The sequence below is a fragment of the Cupressus sempervirens genome, chromosome 3 (assembly GCF_028749045.1).
Source record: "Cupressus sempervirens isolate cs-2001-9-10 chromosome 3, ASM2874904v1, whole genome shotgun sequence".
In the NCBI taxonomy this organism is placed as follows: domain Eukaryota; kingdom Viridiplantae; phylum Streptophyta; class Pinopsida; order Cupressales; family Cupressaceae; genus Cupressus; species Cupressus sempervirens.
Window position 1 is genome coordinate 81,053,853 of NC_143120.1, and position 16,119 is coordinate 81,069,971.

General features: G+C 34.8%; 1 protein-coding gene across 1 annotated transcript; it reads left to right on the top strand.

Annotated features, from left to right (window-relative positions):
* The first annotated feature begins 15,156 nt into the window (after positions 1 to 15,156).
* Positions 15,157 to 15,851, top strand: LOC149564878 (calmodulin-like protein 2). The gene has a single exon (XM_089816975.1). It carries the CDS (start codon positions 15,209 to 15,211, stop codon positions 15,674 to 15,676), a length of 468 nt encoding a protein of 155 aa, XP_089673101.1. The 5' UTR covers positions 15,157 to 15,208; the 3' UTR covers positions 15,677 to 15,851.
* Positions 15,852 to 16,119: the final 268 nt, after the last annotated feature.

Sequence of the window (16,119 nt, forward strand, 5' to 3'; positions counted from 1 at the left end):
AACAACATTTCTATCTTTCCACAAAGTGACTTATATCTCCATCCTGAAAATATGCTAGAGCTAGGTAAATTTTCTAGGGATCCTGGAGAAATCACCCAAAATAACCATATGCCAAGAAAAGGGTTCAGACTGAAACGACTTAAAGAAGTCATGAATCCAGTGCCAATAATTTTGAGCATGTCTACATAACTAGAAAATATGTAGGAAAGACTTTGGTTGGCCACAAAATGGACACTGAGGATCCAGAAACCTAATATGCTTAAGTTGAGGCACAAGGGGAAGACTTTGAAAAGCCAAGCACCAAGCAAAATAAGCAATCTTGGGTTTTGTAATGGCACTTCAAATAGTGTCAAAGCGCTTTCTCCACTGAGAAAGAGAAGATTGCAAATGATATCTCTGATCGAGGGTATCCACCATCAGTAGATGGGGAGAGAGTCATCGATATCCCAAATTTAGCTTGTAGCTAGTGAAGGGAGTGGTAGGATACCACTTCTAGTTAGTCCACCAAGGTTGAACAAACTGGATACCCACTTTATGAATTAAGTGACCTGGAATTGCAAAAAGCAATAAGTCAAAAGTCTGCCAATCTGAACAGGCAAGACAGAATTGGACTTGCATATCTTCCCAAGTTTCGAGACTCATGGAGATCCTAGAGAAAAGATCTTTAGGAGTCCTGATGCCATGTTTGAAAAAATGTAGAGTGCTAGCACCTTGAGTCTAGGCTAGTGGAATACCCTAGATGGCAAACAGAGGAGACCACCAAACATTCTCTTGGTTCAAAGAGAGCCCATCACGAAACTCATTACCAAACTAGCAAAGCCAAGGCTTAATAGCTTCCCAAGCTTTCCATATGCTCTTGATAACAAAAGTGCCCTGTATGTGCATGGGTTCTCGCATGATGAGAAGGGTTTGAAAGACAAGCCCCTTCCATTAAGGCCTATTTACATGAAATCTAGAGAAGATGCAATGCCAAACCATAATATTCCAAGCTTCATCGCCAATGATGGCACGAATAATCCACTTTGCACAAAGAGCAAGGCTTTGTTTCTACATGGATAGAAGGTCAAGGCCTCTAGACTCTTTGGGAGACAACCAAAATCCCAAGCAACTCTATGAAAGCCATGATAGTCAGAACTAGAAGCCCAAAGAAAACCACGGAGCAGTCACTCTAATTTCTAATAGGAGGCTTTTGAAGGAGCTCAATAGGAAGAATAATAGACATGCATAGCTACAAGAACTTTAGAGAAAATCTAAAATTTGCCCACAAGAGAAAGAGGTTTCGTAAGCCAATAGTCTAGCTTCTTCGTAATCTTGGTAAGCACGACATTCCACAGATCCACTAGCGAAACTTGAAAGGCAAAAAGAATGCCTAGAAAGTGAAAAAATCCTCGTGTGTTACCCATTTCCATTCAAATTGGTTAAGCCAAGGTGGAGCTGGAAAAAAGGACTGCTGATAATAGAGTGTTTTATGCCATTGAATAGTAGAGTTAGAGGCTTGACAAAAAGTGTCAAGGCAATTCAAGGCATTATTGATTTTTTCTTCATCCTCCAAAAGAGTGAGAAAAGAATCATCAGCAAAATGACCATTGACCAAGTAGGAAGAGGAATCTGGCAAGAAAAATGTCACAAACCAAACTAGAAGAGATAGAGTGGGCTAACAAGTAACCAAACCCTTCAGCAACAAGAAAAAATAATTCCAAACTTAGAGGGAAACCTTGCCTGATGGAACGAAAAATCTTAAAGGTGTCAGCTTGGGAGTTAGTGATAGTAATGCAAGCATTAGCATCTCCATAGATTGCAAAAAATTGAGACCGAAACCAAGAGTCTGGAGCATAGCCAAAATGAAAAGTCATTCAATCTGGTCATAGGCTTTAGCAAAGTCAATTTTCAAAACAACAAACAGTTGATTAGACTTCTGAGTCCACTCCATACCTTCCTAGATAGCAATGATGTTGTCAGGAATATACCTGGATTTGATAAAGCTAGTTTGCTCTAGCCACACAATTAAAGGAAGAAGATGGTGAATTTTAAGAGAAATTGTCTTAGCAATAATCTTATAGGACACATTAAGAAAGGTAATAGGCCACAAGTTACAAATATCCTTAGGATCACCAGCTTTAGGTATGAATTTGATGTTTCCTTTGTTGATAATAGCTTCTACACTTTTAGAATGGTAGGTTTCAAGATAAACTTTGTGCAAGTTAGGACCAATATACTCCAAGATGTATTTGTAAAATTCACAAGGAAACCCATCACACCCAGGGGACTTGTCATCAGCCATGGAGAAAACTGTCTCTTTAAGGTCTCAAATGGTGAGAAGTTTCTCATAGAAAGCATGTTGCTCAACCGCTAGGCAGTTTGGAGTAATCAAAAAACACTTTCTAAGGGCTTCCTCCCGAGAAACCAAATTTCCCTGCAAAGCAAACACACTTTTGTAATGGTGAACAAAAGCTTATAGGATGTCAGGGAGACTAGAGAGAACAAAAGTTCCTTGTTTGATTTTTTTAATCCCAAAATTGTTATGTGGTTCTTGAAGAGCCTAAAAAATCTTCTTTAAAGCTTTATCATCAACCTCCAACCAATGGAGGCAAGCTTTGATTTGGGCCCCTTGAGCATCAAAATTATCAGCAACCTATTTGTCACGGTGCAATTTGACAAGTTCAATTTGCAAATCAACATCAAAAGGGTTAAGGATGAGAACCTCAAAAACTTTCTTGAGAGCGGTGGTAGTGGATTCATAAAACTACCTTCTAAAAATCACCAATTGCCACCCATAGATGGGCAAAAATTGAGTAATTCTGGTAATGGCATCATTCCACCACTAAATCCACCCTGTCTGAGAATACAGACATGGCTCCAAATTCCAAACACATAGGATATGAGAAATAATGGAAGTCTGCATCAACACTGACGTATTGAGGACAAAGTGAGTCCTAAAAACTCATTGGATAGCAGTATGCCATCAAATAGAAGAATAAATGGGATAGTGGTCTGATAACATCACATCTGGCAAGGGAATGAAAGGTAAGTGTCAATCCCCAGAAAAGGAGAAAATAGATTATGTAGTAATCATGGCACGATCAAGATGTTTTAAAATGCAGTCAAAGCCAGCTCGAAAGTTGGACCAAGTGTGCCAAACCCCACTATGATGGTAATAGTTAGTATTGGGATAAAAAAGGCCCAATTTATTACACATGTAGTACTGGGTTTCCCTTTCCCCAACTATCCAACGAAAAGGAAAAATGTCATCTTTGTCAAAGGCTAACTCAACCATATTGAAGTCACCACACATAACCCAAGTAGTTGGAGGCAAGTTGTCAATCATCCAGCCCCACAATTGAGATCTTTCCACAACATTATTAGAAGTATAAGCATAAACAACTACAAAAGAATGATTGTTAATAGAAAGAAAAATCCAAATGATTATGTGCATGGGGTCAGAACATCTGAAATAATAGCAAAATGAGGAAAAGGTGACAGAAGAGTAACTACATCACCTCTGCCAAAATCATGATGAGAGGAAAACATAATGCCATCTGGCCAAATGATGCAACATGTAGAAGAAAGCATGAAACTAGAGATCTTAACTTCTTGCATACAAAGAAAATCTAAATTACAAAGTCTTCGACAGGTATCCCTAGCATAGTACTTTTTGGAGAGGTTTGTTAAACCTTGCACATTCCATGATAAAAAATTCACGAAATTTCTTCCATATCTTCCTTGTCCTCAAGAGAGGAGTAGCTATTCTACAAGAAAGTTGAAACTTGGTTGAAGCCAAAAGGAAAATCCTATGGACTGATGGTCCGATGTTTTTCCTCTAGATTCTCAACATGTCCATGAGGATTGCAAGAATGCTGCACATTCTAAGTTGCAACAGAGGAAGTAGCAAGAGATGTGCAAATCAAAATTGAGGTATTAGCCTTGGCAGCCACCTTGATTCTTTGTGCACCGGGCTTTGAAACCTGTGAAACCTCATGGTTTGTTTCCGAAAAAATCACTTGTGTTCCTATAGTAGCTAGGTTTTGTGCTCCTGTTGAAATAGGAGGAACCAAAATGAGAGTTGTGTATCACTATTTAGGAGCCAAGGGAGCCTTGCCCTTGCACCCAATAGTAATCAATTCTTCTTTTTGCTTCCCTTCTGTTGGTTTGATAGGGGCCTCTTTAGGCAGGGGTTTAATCCTAGGCACAACCAAAGCACAATCCCTAATCTTGTGTTCCACTGACTGGCACCTATAACAAGTGTTAAGTCAAATAAAGCACCTTCTAAGAGAAGGTTTGGGAACCAATTTGCATCTCCATATAATCCTTAAGATACTTGGAGAGATCAACCTCAACACAAATGCATTTCTAAGGACAAGCATTGAAAAAAATTACATGTTCCTTTGTAATAACTTTGCCAAGATTATTGGCAATGGACTCAATGAAAGGACAACATAGCAAGGGTAAACTTGGGAACTCGATTCACATAGGAACCCTAGGCTTTTTATCATCAGAGATAGTGAAATCTCTCGACCATCTTTGAAAAACAAGCAGGGAAGAACGCATAGACCAAGGACCATTCCTGAAAACTGTGTCTACTTATGACAGGTTGGAAAAATGAAATAAAAAACCTTTGGTAAGGTTTTTCATAGCATCAAGGCGGACTCCATGAGGAGTCCAGCTCTTTTTTACCCATTCTTAGAGCATAGCTTTAGGAGGAGTCCTACCCACAAAATGCCCTATTAAGGTATGTTGGTCTAACCAATCACAAGAAGCATCAAATTATTGCAAAGAAAGGATAATATCAGGATTACCTTGTGAAAGACCTCTAAGAAGAATTTGCAAGGACGTTTATTGAATGGAGGGATCATGGCTTTCTGAAGCAACAATGTGAACACCAATATTAACAACTGGGTCACCACTAGCCGAGGCCATTATAAACTAGCCTAAAAACTCCTACAATAAATGTAGTCTGACAGGTGGAAAACTTAGGGGAAAGCTCAAATAGAGAGTCATACATAAGGAAACTCAAAGATCGCATGAAACCCTAACAGAGTGAAAAGACTCCAATATTATGAAGTTAGATTTTGTTACAAAATATAAAACAAATTATAACATTCAATTTAATACTACAATTATTTATTGAATTAACTTCAAAGTAGTATATTGTATTAAATGATGTAGAATGGAAAAGAGTAGAAGATCAAAAGTATGTCGATCTGTATGAGCAAGACAAAACTAGACCTACATGTTCTAGATTCAGGTCTAAGCTAGCAAGGTGGCTCTAGAGGGTAATGTGTCTTGCATGGTTTCCAGAGTGCCTCCTGACTCCTCAACTGACCATACTCTACCACGGGGTTGTCATCGAGGTCGCAGTTCTTTTGCTTGCCACTTGCATATGCCGCGCTCGTAGGTTCCCCTCCATCACTCTCCTAGTGATGGAAATGATGGTTGGTGGTGCCACTTGACTTCTTCACCTCGCCATGTCTCTAGTTGGTTCCTAGGTCCTATGGTTCTGTCTCCTATTGCTCCTTGTTCTAGTGGCTCAAAGTGGCCCTTCCCCCTAAATCTAGCTATTTATCTACCATGGCTAGAGGAGAAAGACAAAGATAAGGTTACTAATTATGCTATTGATGGATGGATTGTTCCTAGTCCACTTGCCAATCCTAAGGAGGAGTAGTGTTTTAATGATCATGATGAACTACATCCCTTGGCTAGCACTACTCTAGTGGCCTGAGAGAGTTTTTTTTTTTTTTTATGAATAGTTGTTGATTCTGGCTTCAGCTATGTGAACTCTCATTGGGTGATCTTGTATCCCTTGACCCTTTTTTTGTGAATTTGTAACTAGTATATTATTTTTTTATTAGAAGAGGACTATTCATAAAAAAAATAGTATATTGATAGTTATGTAAGATTCAATCTAAAAGAAATTATAAAGCATTAAGATTGTAATATAATTTTAGAAACAACATTATCAAAATAGTGAGATCACACTACAATATTCACAAATTAATAATATTCTATTTGAAATACAAGAGATTCTTTATGGAATATGAACCTAGTGATTTAGTTCATAGAATGCCAAATCATCCAAGCATAATATTGAAGTATAGTACTTATGGCTCCAAATTTATACTAAAAGAGTCCATAAAGCTCAAAACATATTTTCATAAGAATATATTAAAAAAATATTTCTAACCAAATAGTTTGGACATTTCGAAATTATATAATGGAGCATGTAAACCTTGTTACCATATTAAAGTTGTAGATAGACCATCATGACATACCAAAGCTTATCACTAGTAAAATATCACTCAATTTTTAAGTAGTAAAAGAGGGTAAAAGAAGAAACCTGTGTCACCATTTATAAATAAACGAGATAGCAGAATGCAACAGTTCAACATTAATGCCAAAAAAATGGTATTAGTATTTGCAATTTGAAGATGATGTAAACTGATGAAATGTGTAGAATTGGATGAATTTTATGCCTATAATTTTGATAATTTTTTTGACCAATAATCTGTTCATTTTTTTAATCTTGAATTCTCTTTTTAAACTGTAAAAAATATAGGTTGTAGTTCCCGTCAAATATGTATATGCAAATCATATTTTTTTGTTCTGATTTTAAAATATCTTATAAATGACATGTATAGCTAGGGAACAAAAAAGAAATAATTTATTTTTATGTATTATTTATTTGTTATAAGCACTCAAGCTCGACCTTATCAGAATCCAACAATTTTTTCCTCCATCAAAACTTCTCTATCAAATCTACACCTTAATGAAAAAAAATACATATTCATGAAGAGGGCTCTCTCCTCTAGAGATAAATATAATATTTTAACTTTTTTGATATGATTTACTATTTTTGTCCTTTTTTGAGGGAGCATCTTCTAATATTTTAAAATTATAACATATTATAACTAATCAAAACACTCAAAAATTTATATAAAGATGATATTGAATCTAAGATCTATAAAAAGGTATTTTTAGTTTTTAAAATAATTTGAATTTTGATAGAGAAACGAGATTTGACCAAAATAGGTTTTGGTATCCTAAATGGTGACACTGATCTGTACTTTTATCCAAGAAGAACATGTTTAATGTGATAAGGACTAAAGTAAATGAAGTTAATTAATTACAAATTTGGAATTCTTATTTCATTTGATTAATAATGGATAAATAAAGTGAATTTAACAATTATATTTTTCTACCAAAATTAGAAATAATGGATATTTTCTTTTCTTTTCCCAATCTCTAATAGAATCAAAACATATCATATCTAGGAAATTAGAGTTTTTATTTTTATAAAGGGATTTGAAAAATTAACATATTGCATTTTAATTTGTAATCAATATATGATATCATGAAGAAACATAAACATTTTATAAATATTTATCTATAACTTAATTTATTTTTCATGTTTTAGAAGTTTTCAACAAAAAATATTTAGTCATTTTATGAAAAGACACTATTATTAAATAAATATTTTGACTAGAACTTATATAATTTCAATCATTAGTTTATGAGCACTTGAACTCACCATTTAATATATTACATGCCTCCCTTCAAATAATTGTAATGGAGTAATATGGAACAAAAAAATTGTGAGTTGCATTCTTTAATGTTTCCTTGCACTAGTTGTATCAACTTTTAAAAAAATCTATACAAAATTTTGGAACTCTAGTTGTTAATTTAGCATGGTTAAATGATTGTAAGTTCATGGTTCTACAATATGATTTGAGGCATGATCTAATGCATCTATCAATGTCCACGTATTACCCCACAACTCTTTAATTGGAACAAGTTTGGTATTTCTCCTAAGAGAGAGGAAAATGCTGAAAATTTCTATGCAAAATTTTTTTAAAGAAGAATTTGAGTCATATGAATCTTGACTATTTTCATTATAATATAGGTTTTTCTCTTTTACAGAATTGTGGGAAACCTCAATAATGTAATCAATAAATATAAATCAAATTATTGTGTAGCATGGAAAAGGTAGAAATGATTTAAGTTATAGGATAAAAATCTACTTAATGAAAGAAAAAAGTCACAAGGGTGGTTTTGTGATGGATCATGAATGATTTCCTATCATAAAATTAAAAGAAAAAAGTGTAGACTTCTTTAGGAATTAATTATGGAGCTCGAATCAATTTAGTTTTTGTTGTCTTCAAGTTCTCTTGTTTTTATTAACTTATTATTTCTCTTTTTTTTAAGGAAACTAAAGATTTTGTTTTGTCCATATTTTGTTTCTTATTTTGTTTCTTTCTTCCTTACCCTTCCTAAACATCGTGTTCTCTATATTCATTGTTCATTGAAAAAGTATGAGTGGTATGGTATAAGTAGAGGTGTCTAGGTTTATGGATTATAAAATAATAGTTTTTATCCATAAATTCTAAATAGATTCCCATCATCTTTAAACAATTTCAAAAACTACGAGATTTTTTCATAGAATATCATTCAAATGAATTTCTTTTACTTTTGATATAAATCACAATTAGAGTTGAATCATCAGCCATGTAGTTCTTAAGGATAGTCTAGATTCAAGCACCTATCATAATAATAAAAATAGAGAAAAATAATGCAAGCTATTAATAACACTCAAGGAGACTATTTATAGATAAAATTAATATAATAGATATGAAAGCTTTAAAAGCTTGTATAGAAAGTTAAAAGAAATAAGGAACATACACATAATTTTTACTCTATTTTTGAATCAAAGTGTTGTATATTTTTTTAATAATAATACATGACAACTTTTTGTACTAAATAATTAATAAATGTCATATTATTAAAAATAATAATAATAAAAACATCACTCCAAATACACTAAATTGATGCATGAGAAGCCTGGTTTGCTTGCTATCCAACTTGACTTTGTTAATTCTGTCGGCTATTGCCCAATTGTAGTTGTTTCTAAGTTTCAATATTGGTCAGGCATAGTGATTGTCGAGTGCAACAGCGACCAAGTTCCCTTTGATGGCCAAGTTCTTTCTTTGGTTGAGCCTTATGGTTTATTAATTGCTTCAAGTGCTGAGTGAACTTGCTAGTCTGTTGATACTCAGTTTCTTCTTTGACCGAGTTTGTCTTTGATTGGTTCCTAGTATGAGCTTACTTGTGTATTTAATTTAAGCTGTGAATTTAATATAAGGACCATGCATTGGGATGCATGCACACAATTGCAAGGTCAACCTTATCTTATGTAAAGATCTAGAATTTTCTATAAGCCATTTTGGCAAGTATAAGTAGAGGTGTTTAGGTTTATGTTCAATAGTTAGTCATAGTTAGAAGAAGTGATAAGGACGCCAAACAAGGCTTAGAGGATCAAGTTTTGAGATTTTCATTTGTAAAATTATTGGCCAAAATCCAAAATGCCTCACAATCAAGCATGTTTGTAGATAATTTGATGAATTAATAAATATATTTCTATTTCTCTCTCTCTTGTTGGTGTTGTACTATGTATTTTTCTTCTGTTATATTTACTAAGTAAGGTAGTTGGATAGTTAGGTGTGCCTCTGGCCCTAATTCTCTATCCATCTCTACATTAGGTGGTATTAGAGCTTGAGTTTCATCCTTGAGGAGATTAGATTGTGTAAAACCCTAATTGGTTTTGGTTGTAGGCTAGCATATCTATAGTTTTGACATATAAAAGGTTACTATCTTGCAAGTATATTTGTCAAAATGGTTCAGGGTAGAAGAAATGCCAATAATACCATATTTGACATGTTGATATAGAATGCAGTGAAATTGGATGCTCTAGAGATATCTTAGAGGAGAGGAGTGCATCTTGATGATGTGAGTGATGATGAAGAAATGGTGCCAAATCGTAATCTAGAGGCTAAAGAAAATCAAGGTGAGGAAAGATTGTTGCAAGTATTGTCTATGGAACATTCAAAGCCTACTATGGAACTTGTTCTTAATGATGAAAATTTGGATACCAATGTTGCGATGGATTAGATTTCTTATATGAAGAAGTTCTTTGAGTTTTAAAGAAATCCTGACAATAGGAAGGCGAAGATTGTAATCACTAGGTTGAAAGGTCATGCCTCACTATGGTGGGAGCATTTATAAACTGATAGATAGAGAAAAGGAAAAGAAAAGATCATAACCTTATTGAAAATGGTGAACAAGATAAAGAATAAGTCCCTTCCTTCTGATTACCAAGTTTGTTTGCTAAGGAAGATGTAAAATTTGAAATAAAAGGACATGATTGTGAATGACTACACTCGGTAATTCTATAGATTAGTTATCAAATCTTGACATGTGGATGATGAGGTTAAGAAAGTAGTCATGCATCTAAATGATTTGAGATCTAGAATTTAGGATGAGATAAGCTTTGTGGAATTAGATAGTGTGGAGGCATACCAATATGTCCTAAAATATAAGTTAATTGATAAAGAAGCATGAGCAAAAAAACAAGTAGAGGTGGTAGATTGCAAAGAGATGAAGGTATATCTAATGGAAAAAGTAGGAGATCTAAGTTAATTATTTGCAATACAAGGGTAAATATGGTTGAAAGAGTGAAGATAAAGGCAAGACAGAGTGGAAAGGTGGTAATTCTTACTATGGAGTCACTAGTTCTTACTAAGGAAAAGATAATTCTTACCCTAGAGATGGTTCTTGTTGTAATTTTTTCACATGTGGTGAAGAAGGGCTTAGATCCTTTAAGTATAAATGCTCTTGTAAAAGTGAAAATGGTAAGTGAAATTTTGTAGTTCAAGGTGAACCTATGAATCATTTTAGTGGTCTTGATGCTAGATAAAACTTGATGGTGTAAGGAACTCTATGTAGTGAGAAAGTTGATGAAGAACCTATGCTGAGAAGAATTATTTTCAAGACTAGAAGTAAGATACCAAGGAAGTCTTGAAAAGTAATCATTGATATTGGAGGTTCAAAAAATTTATTATCCGAGGAGTTGGTTACAAAGTTGTAGTTAGAAAGATTGAGGCCTCCTAAACCCTACCATGTTTCATTGATCAAGGATGGGCATAAGTTATTAGTAAGTGAACAATGTGGTGTTAAATTCAAAATTGGACACTACTTTGATAAATTTTTGTGTGATATTATGCATATGGATTGTTGTCACATTCTATTAGGAAGACCTTGGCACTATGATAGACATGTTGTGCATGATGGTAGATTTAATCAATATACTATTTGGGTAAATGGATTCAAGAACACATTGTTGCCTTTGATTAAAGGTCATGATGATATAAATCATACTACTGTTAGACTGTGCATGGTTAATGGGAATCAATTTGAGAAAGAGATGAAGAGGAACTAAGTCTTCTTTGTTGTAGTTCCTAGAGAGTAGAGTTTTGATAGTAATTGCAAAGTGACAAACAAAAGTAATATATGAGTGACAAAAAATATTAATGGTGACAAAAAAAGATGATAGTATTGGTTGAGTACCAATAGAAATAAAAAAATTTCTTGAGAATTACAATGAGATTATTGCAGAAGATATACCTCATTTTTTACTGCAAGTAAGGAGTAGAAGTAATTTTGTTTGTCTCATTCTTTGAGCTAGTTTTATTAATGAAGCCCCATATAGATTGACATCTACTGAGAATGAAGAAATTAACAAACAAGTACATGATTTTCTATTGAAAGGTTTTATCAAAGAAAGTTCGAGTCCATATGTTGTATCTACTATATTGGCACCTAAGAAGAATGGAGGATGGAGAATGTGTAGTAATTCCATAGATATTAACCAGATAACAATAATGCATAGATTTTCTACAATGAGGATGGATGACATAATGGATTGTTTGAGTGGAACTGAACATTTTACCAAGATTTATTTGAAGAGTGGGTATCATCATATCATAATCAATAAAGGCAATGAGTGGAGGAATTATTTCAAGACAAAAGATGATTTCTATGAGTGGTTGGTTATCGACTGGTTGGTTATAGCTTTTGGTTTGGCTAATGCAGTGAGTTCTTTCATGAGGTTGATGAATGAGGTCCCAAAGAGATTTTTGCATAAGTTTATATTTTAAACTTGGATGATACTATGATATTCAGTAAGATTAAGGAAGAATATATTTAGCACATTAGACAAGTACTACAAAGATTGATGGAGGAATAATTACTAATTAATTTGGAGAAGTGTTCATTCATGCAAGAGGAGATTTTGTATTTGAGATTTGTGATTTTAGGTGATGGTCTAAGAATGGATCCTGATAAGGTTAGAGAAAACCTTGAATGGCCTACACCTAAGAATGTGGGGAAGGTAACATCATTTCATGGTTTGGCTAATTTCTACAAAAAAATATAAGGAACTTCAATTCTATTTGTAATGTTGTGAATTGAACTATGAGATGAAATGAAAAGGAATTCAAGTGGACACAAGGAGTTTATAAGAGTTTTGAGACTTTGAAAGAAAAGGTTTTTGAGTTACCTATATTGGATTTACCAAATTTCAATAAGGTATTTCAAGTTCAGTGCGATGCAAATAGTAGTGCAACAGGAGTTGTATTGAGTCAAGAAGGTAAACCTATTCCTTTGTTTAGTGAGAAATGGATTGATGTTAAAAAGAATTATTTTATGTATGAGCAAGAGTTTGATACTATTGTTCACACCTTAAAGTAGTGGAGACATTATTTGATTACTAAGGGGTTCAAGTGTTGTATAATGATCATTAAGATGTAAAGTATTTGGGAAGTCAACATAAATTAAATCAAAGCCATATGAAGTGGGTTGAGTACTTGCAAAGTTTCACATTTGTGATAAATCATAAAAGTGGAATTACTACATGTATTGTAGATGCATTGAGTAGAAGATGTTCTTTGTTGGTCAAGATTTTGATTAAAGTTCTTGGCTTTGATAAAATGGCTTTGATATAATAAAGTCTAGTGTTCTTGGCTTTGTTCAACCCCATTAAATTCCATGACAAGACAATCATTTATGGGGGTGGGAGTAGTGGGAATCAATGGGTTTCACAAACCCAAACTCAATCAAAGTATCACTAATGATCTTCACCTTCTCTTTTTCAGTCTTCCTACCACTCTTTGACGGTTTATCTAAAGTCCCCTTTTTGAAGGATTATTGCTAACTACCCAATACAGGAGGAGCTTTATTACCCTTTATAGAATCTGATGTCCATTAGGAGTAAGGAGATTGGAAACCACCATAACTAAGCCCTTCATACCCTATGACCCCTAAAGGTCGCCAGAATGTAGAACTTGAGGAGGAAAATCAATAGCCAATTGTCTAGCCTATTGGTCCCTTGAAAATAGAATATGATCCTCTTTTTGTGCATCTTCAACTTGTACCTCATGCTGACCTTTAGCCCTAGAAGAGACCTCAATTGGAGTACCTTCCTCTTGGACCAAGTCACCAAGAGCATCAAACCTATTAAAGGTTCCATCAGTCTATCTATTCATCCAGGATCTCTTCTTACCTTTTCCTTTGTTATGAGACTTAACTTGGTAATTCCCTCGCTATCAATAGGTCCATTAGATAAAGGAGCCTTCACCTTGTCCACCCTAGGAGGTCTGAGGGAAGCTAAGGGGGAAGACTTATTGTTGGGACATCGGCAATGTAAATAACCATATTCAAGGCAAATTCTACATCTAAATAAAAGGGTTTCATAATCTAGCTATTGGTTCCAGGAAGATGATCCCATGCAGATCTCCATAGAATCTGGCTATAGATTATTTAAATCAACTTCTACACAAATACGGGCAAATGAAATTACCTTATGATCTTGAGTTTGTGTAGGCAAACCCATAGGTTTTCCAAGAAACAAAGAGATTGAGTGAAAAATATCTTCCCTCTAGAATTCCAAAGGAAGCCTTGGCAAGCGAACCCATATAGGAACTCACGAGGGGATCTCCTCAGCAGAGTTGAAGCCCGTGTGCCAAGGCTTGATAAAGAGCCCCACTTGGTTAAAGAAATAAGGGCCGCCTTTAAATACCTTATTCCTCTCCGTCATGCTTGAAAAGATAACCAAAAAATAGTTATTCACCACTAATAGAATCTCCATATCCCCTTCTAGTTTCCACACTTGGAGTGCCCAGGAATCCAGCATAGGCAAAGAAAGACGAAGGCCTAGAAATTTGCAAATGAGAGCATGATTGCACCAGTATTCGACATCCTTCGAAACTTGTGTAGGTTGAATAACCAAAACTAGCTAGTCCTTGGACCTCTGCAAACATCCATTAACTTTTTTTACTTGAAGCATCCTTTTTGGAGAGGAATCACCTTCCCCAGATTGGGGTTTGCTAGTCATATCCTTATCACTGACATGTAATAGAGAAGACGGCTCACCCATGTCCATATCTTTGAAGGAAATTTGAGAGGAGGGTATACCTTGATCCCCCATGCAATCGAACCAGGGCTTAGCAAAATAAGCGAGAGACGGGGCAGAAGCCCCACAATCGCAAAATTCCTCAAGGCCCCCACCAAGAACACACCAAAGGTGGATCTCAGACTGAAAAAGCCCACCTGCGGGCTATAAAATGGCCAAGACTATTCTCTGACCAACACACGCCCTTGCCAACCAAATGGCATCTCCTCGTGAGTAGCCAAATAGCACGCAAAGGTCACAGAAATGAGCCCATATGCAGGTCGGGCCAGGGCACGTAGACCCTAGCGCAAACCAGACCACCGCGCGATATTTTTCTCTCAATCTATCAAGCGCTCACTACATTATTTCTTATAATAGCAATGCCATATTTTAACCAAGAAAAAAATTATAAATACCCTAAATTAATATATTAAAATTTAATTATATAACCCCACTATACCCATCTCACTAACATATGTCCGAAGCTAATTGAATAAATGTTACTTTAAAAAAAATATTCTATTTCATTAAAGAAATGAATCTTTGCTATCAAATTAATAAATCCAATATAAATGATGTTCTATTATTTAATTAATAATTTGCGTATTGATAGGGTTGTCTTTTTGAAATGCTTAAAATTTCAGCGGTCATGGACGACGCACAATGAAGTCACTGAGAAAGGGAGAATGACATAAGCAAAAGGCTCATTGATGATGAATGAGGAACTAGATGTTCTAAGAAAACGGCAACATATTCAACAATTGTTTTTGGTCGTGGGCTGCCAACATCCTTTCCCCTTTCCATGTCTTTGTCTTGAACCTTCCTTTCTTCATCTTATAAATTCGGACCAATCCTTTCAATCAGCACTTCAATTTTGTGCCATATTCGCCCGTTCTTAAAATAATTACCAAGGTATTCCTGCGTTTTCTTGTTAAAATGACCGATCTGAATGATATTAGAAGAGTATATGAAATGCTAGACAAAACTGGTGTTGGAGCCCTCACTGTGGATGAAATCTGCGGCTTCATAAACAAGCTCGGGATACCGTTGTCGGGGGAAGATTTGAGATTGTTACTGAGGAGCAAAGGTCAAGATGATTGCAGTGACAGACTTCAATTTGAAGAATTTGTTGATTTATATCACTTTATCTTCAACTACGATGAGGATGAAAGAGAACAGGAGTTGGACGATTTGATGGAAGCATTCAAGATATTTGATCAGAATGGAGATGGATACATTTCTTCTGAAGAATTGCAAAAAGTTCTGTCCACGATGGGATTTATCTCTCAAACACAACAACCACAGCAATGCGAGGAAATGATTCGCAGATTTGACATGGACTGCAATGGAGTCTTAGATTTCTCTGAATTCAAAACTATGATGTCTTCGCAACTTTCAGATTGAGTATCCATGTCGAGTCCATCTATGTACAGAAAAAGTTCCAAATACAAATTATCAATTCGAAGTAAATTTGCAGAACCAAGGGAAGCTTTCCCAACGGAATATTTTATGTGTGCGACATTCATTCTATGTAACTATGTCACATCTTGTCTTTGAATCATTTTCTTTTTGGTGGTTATGTGGCGAATAGTCAAATGCTGGCTTGGTTAAAGATAGTTTACTCTTGCTTTGAGATAAATGAAGTTTAACATCTTAGATTACATCAAAAATTAAATGATATATTTTAAGATGGAATACATGACTTGTTATGTTATGATGGTGTTGCCATAAAATGTGTTGTTAAATGTCGTGATTTAATATCAATGTGATTATGCTAATGGATTTACTTTCTAACGATGATGTAATTAAGATGTGATATGTTGGATTATGATGGGTACTGACTCATT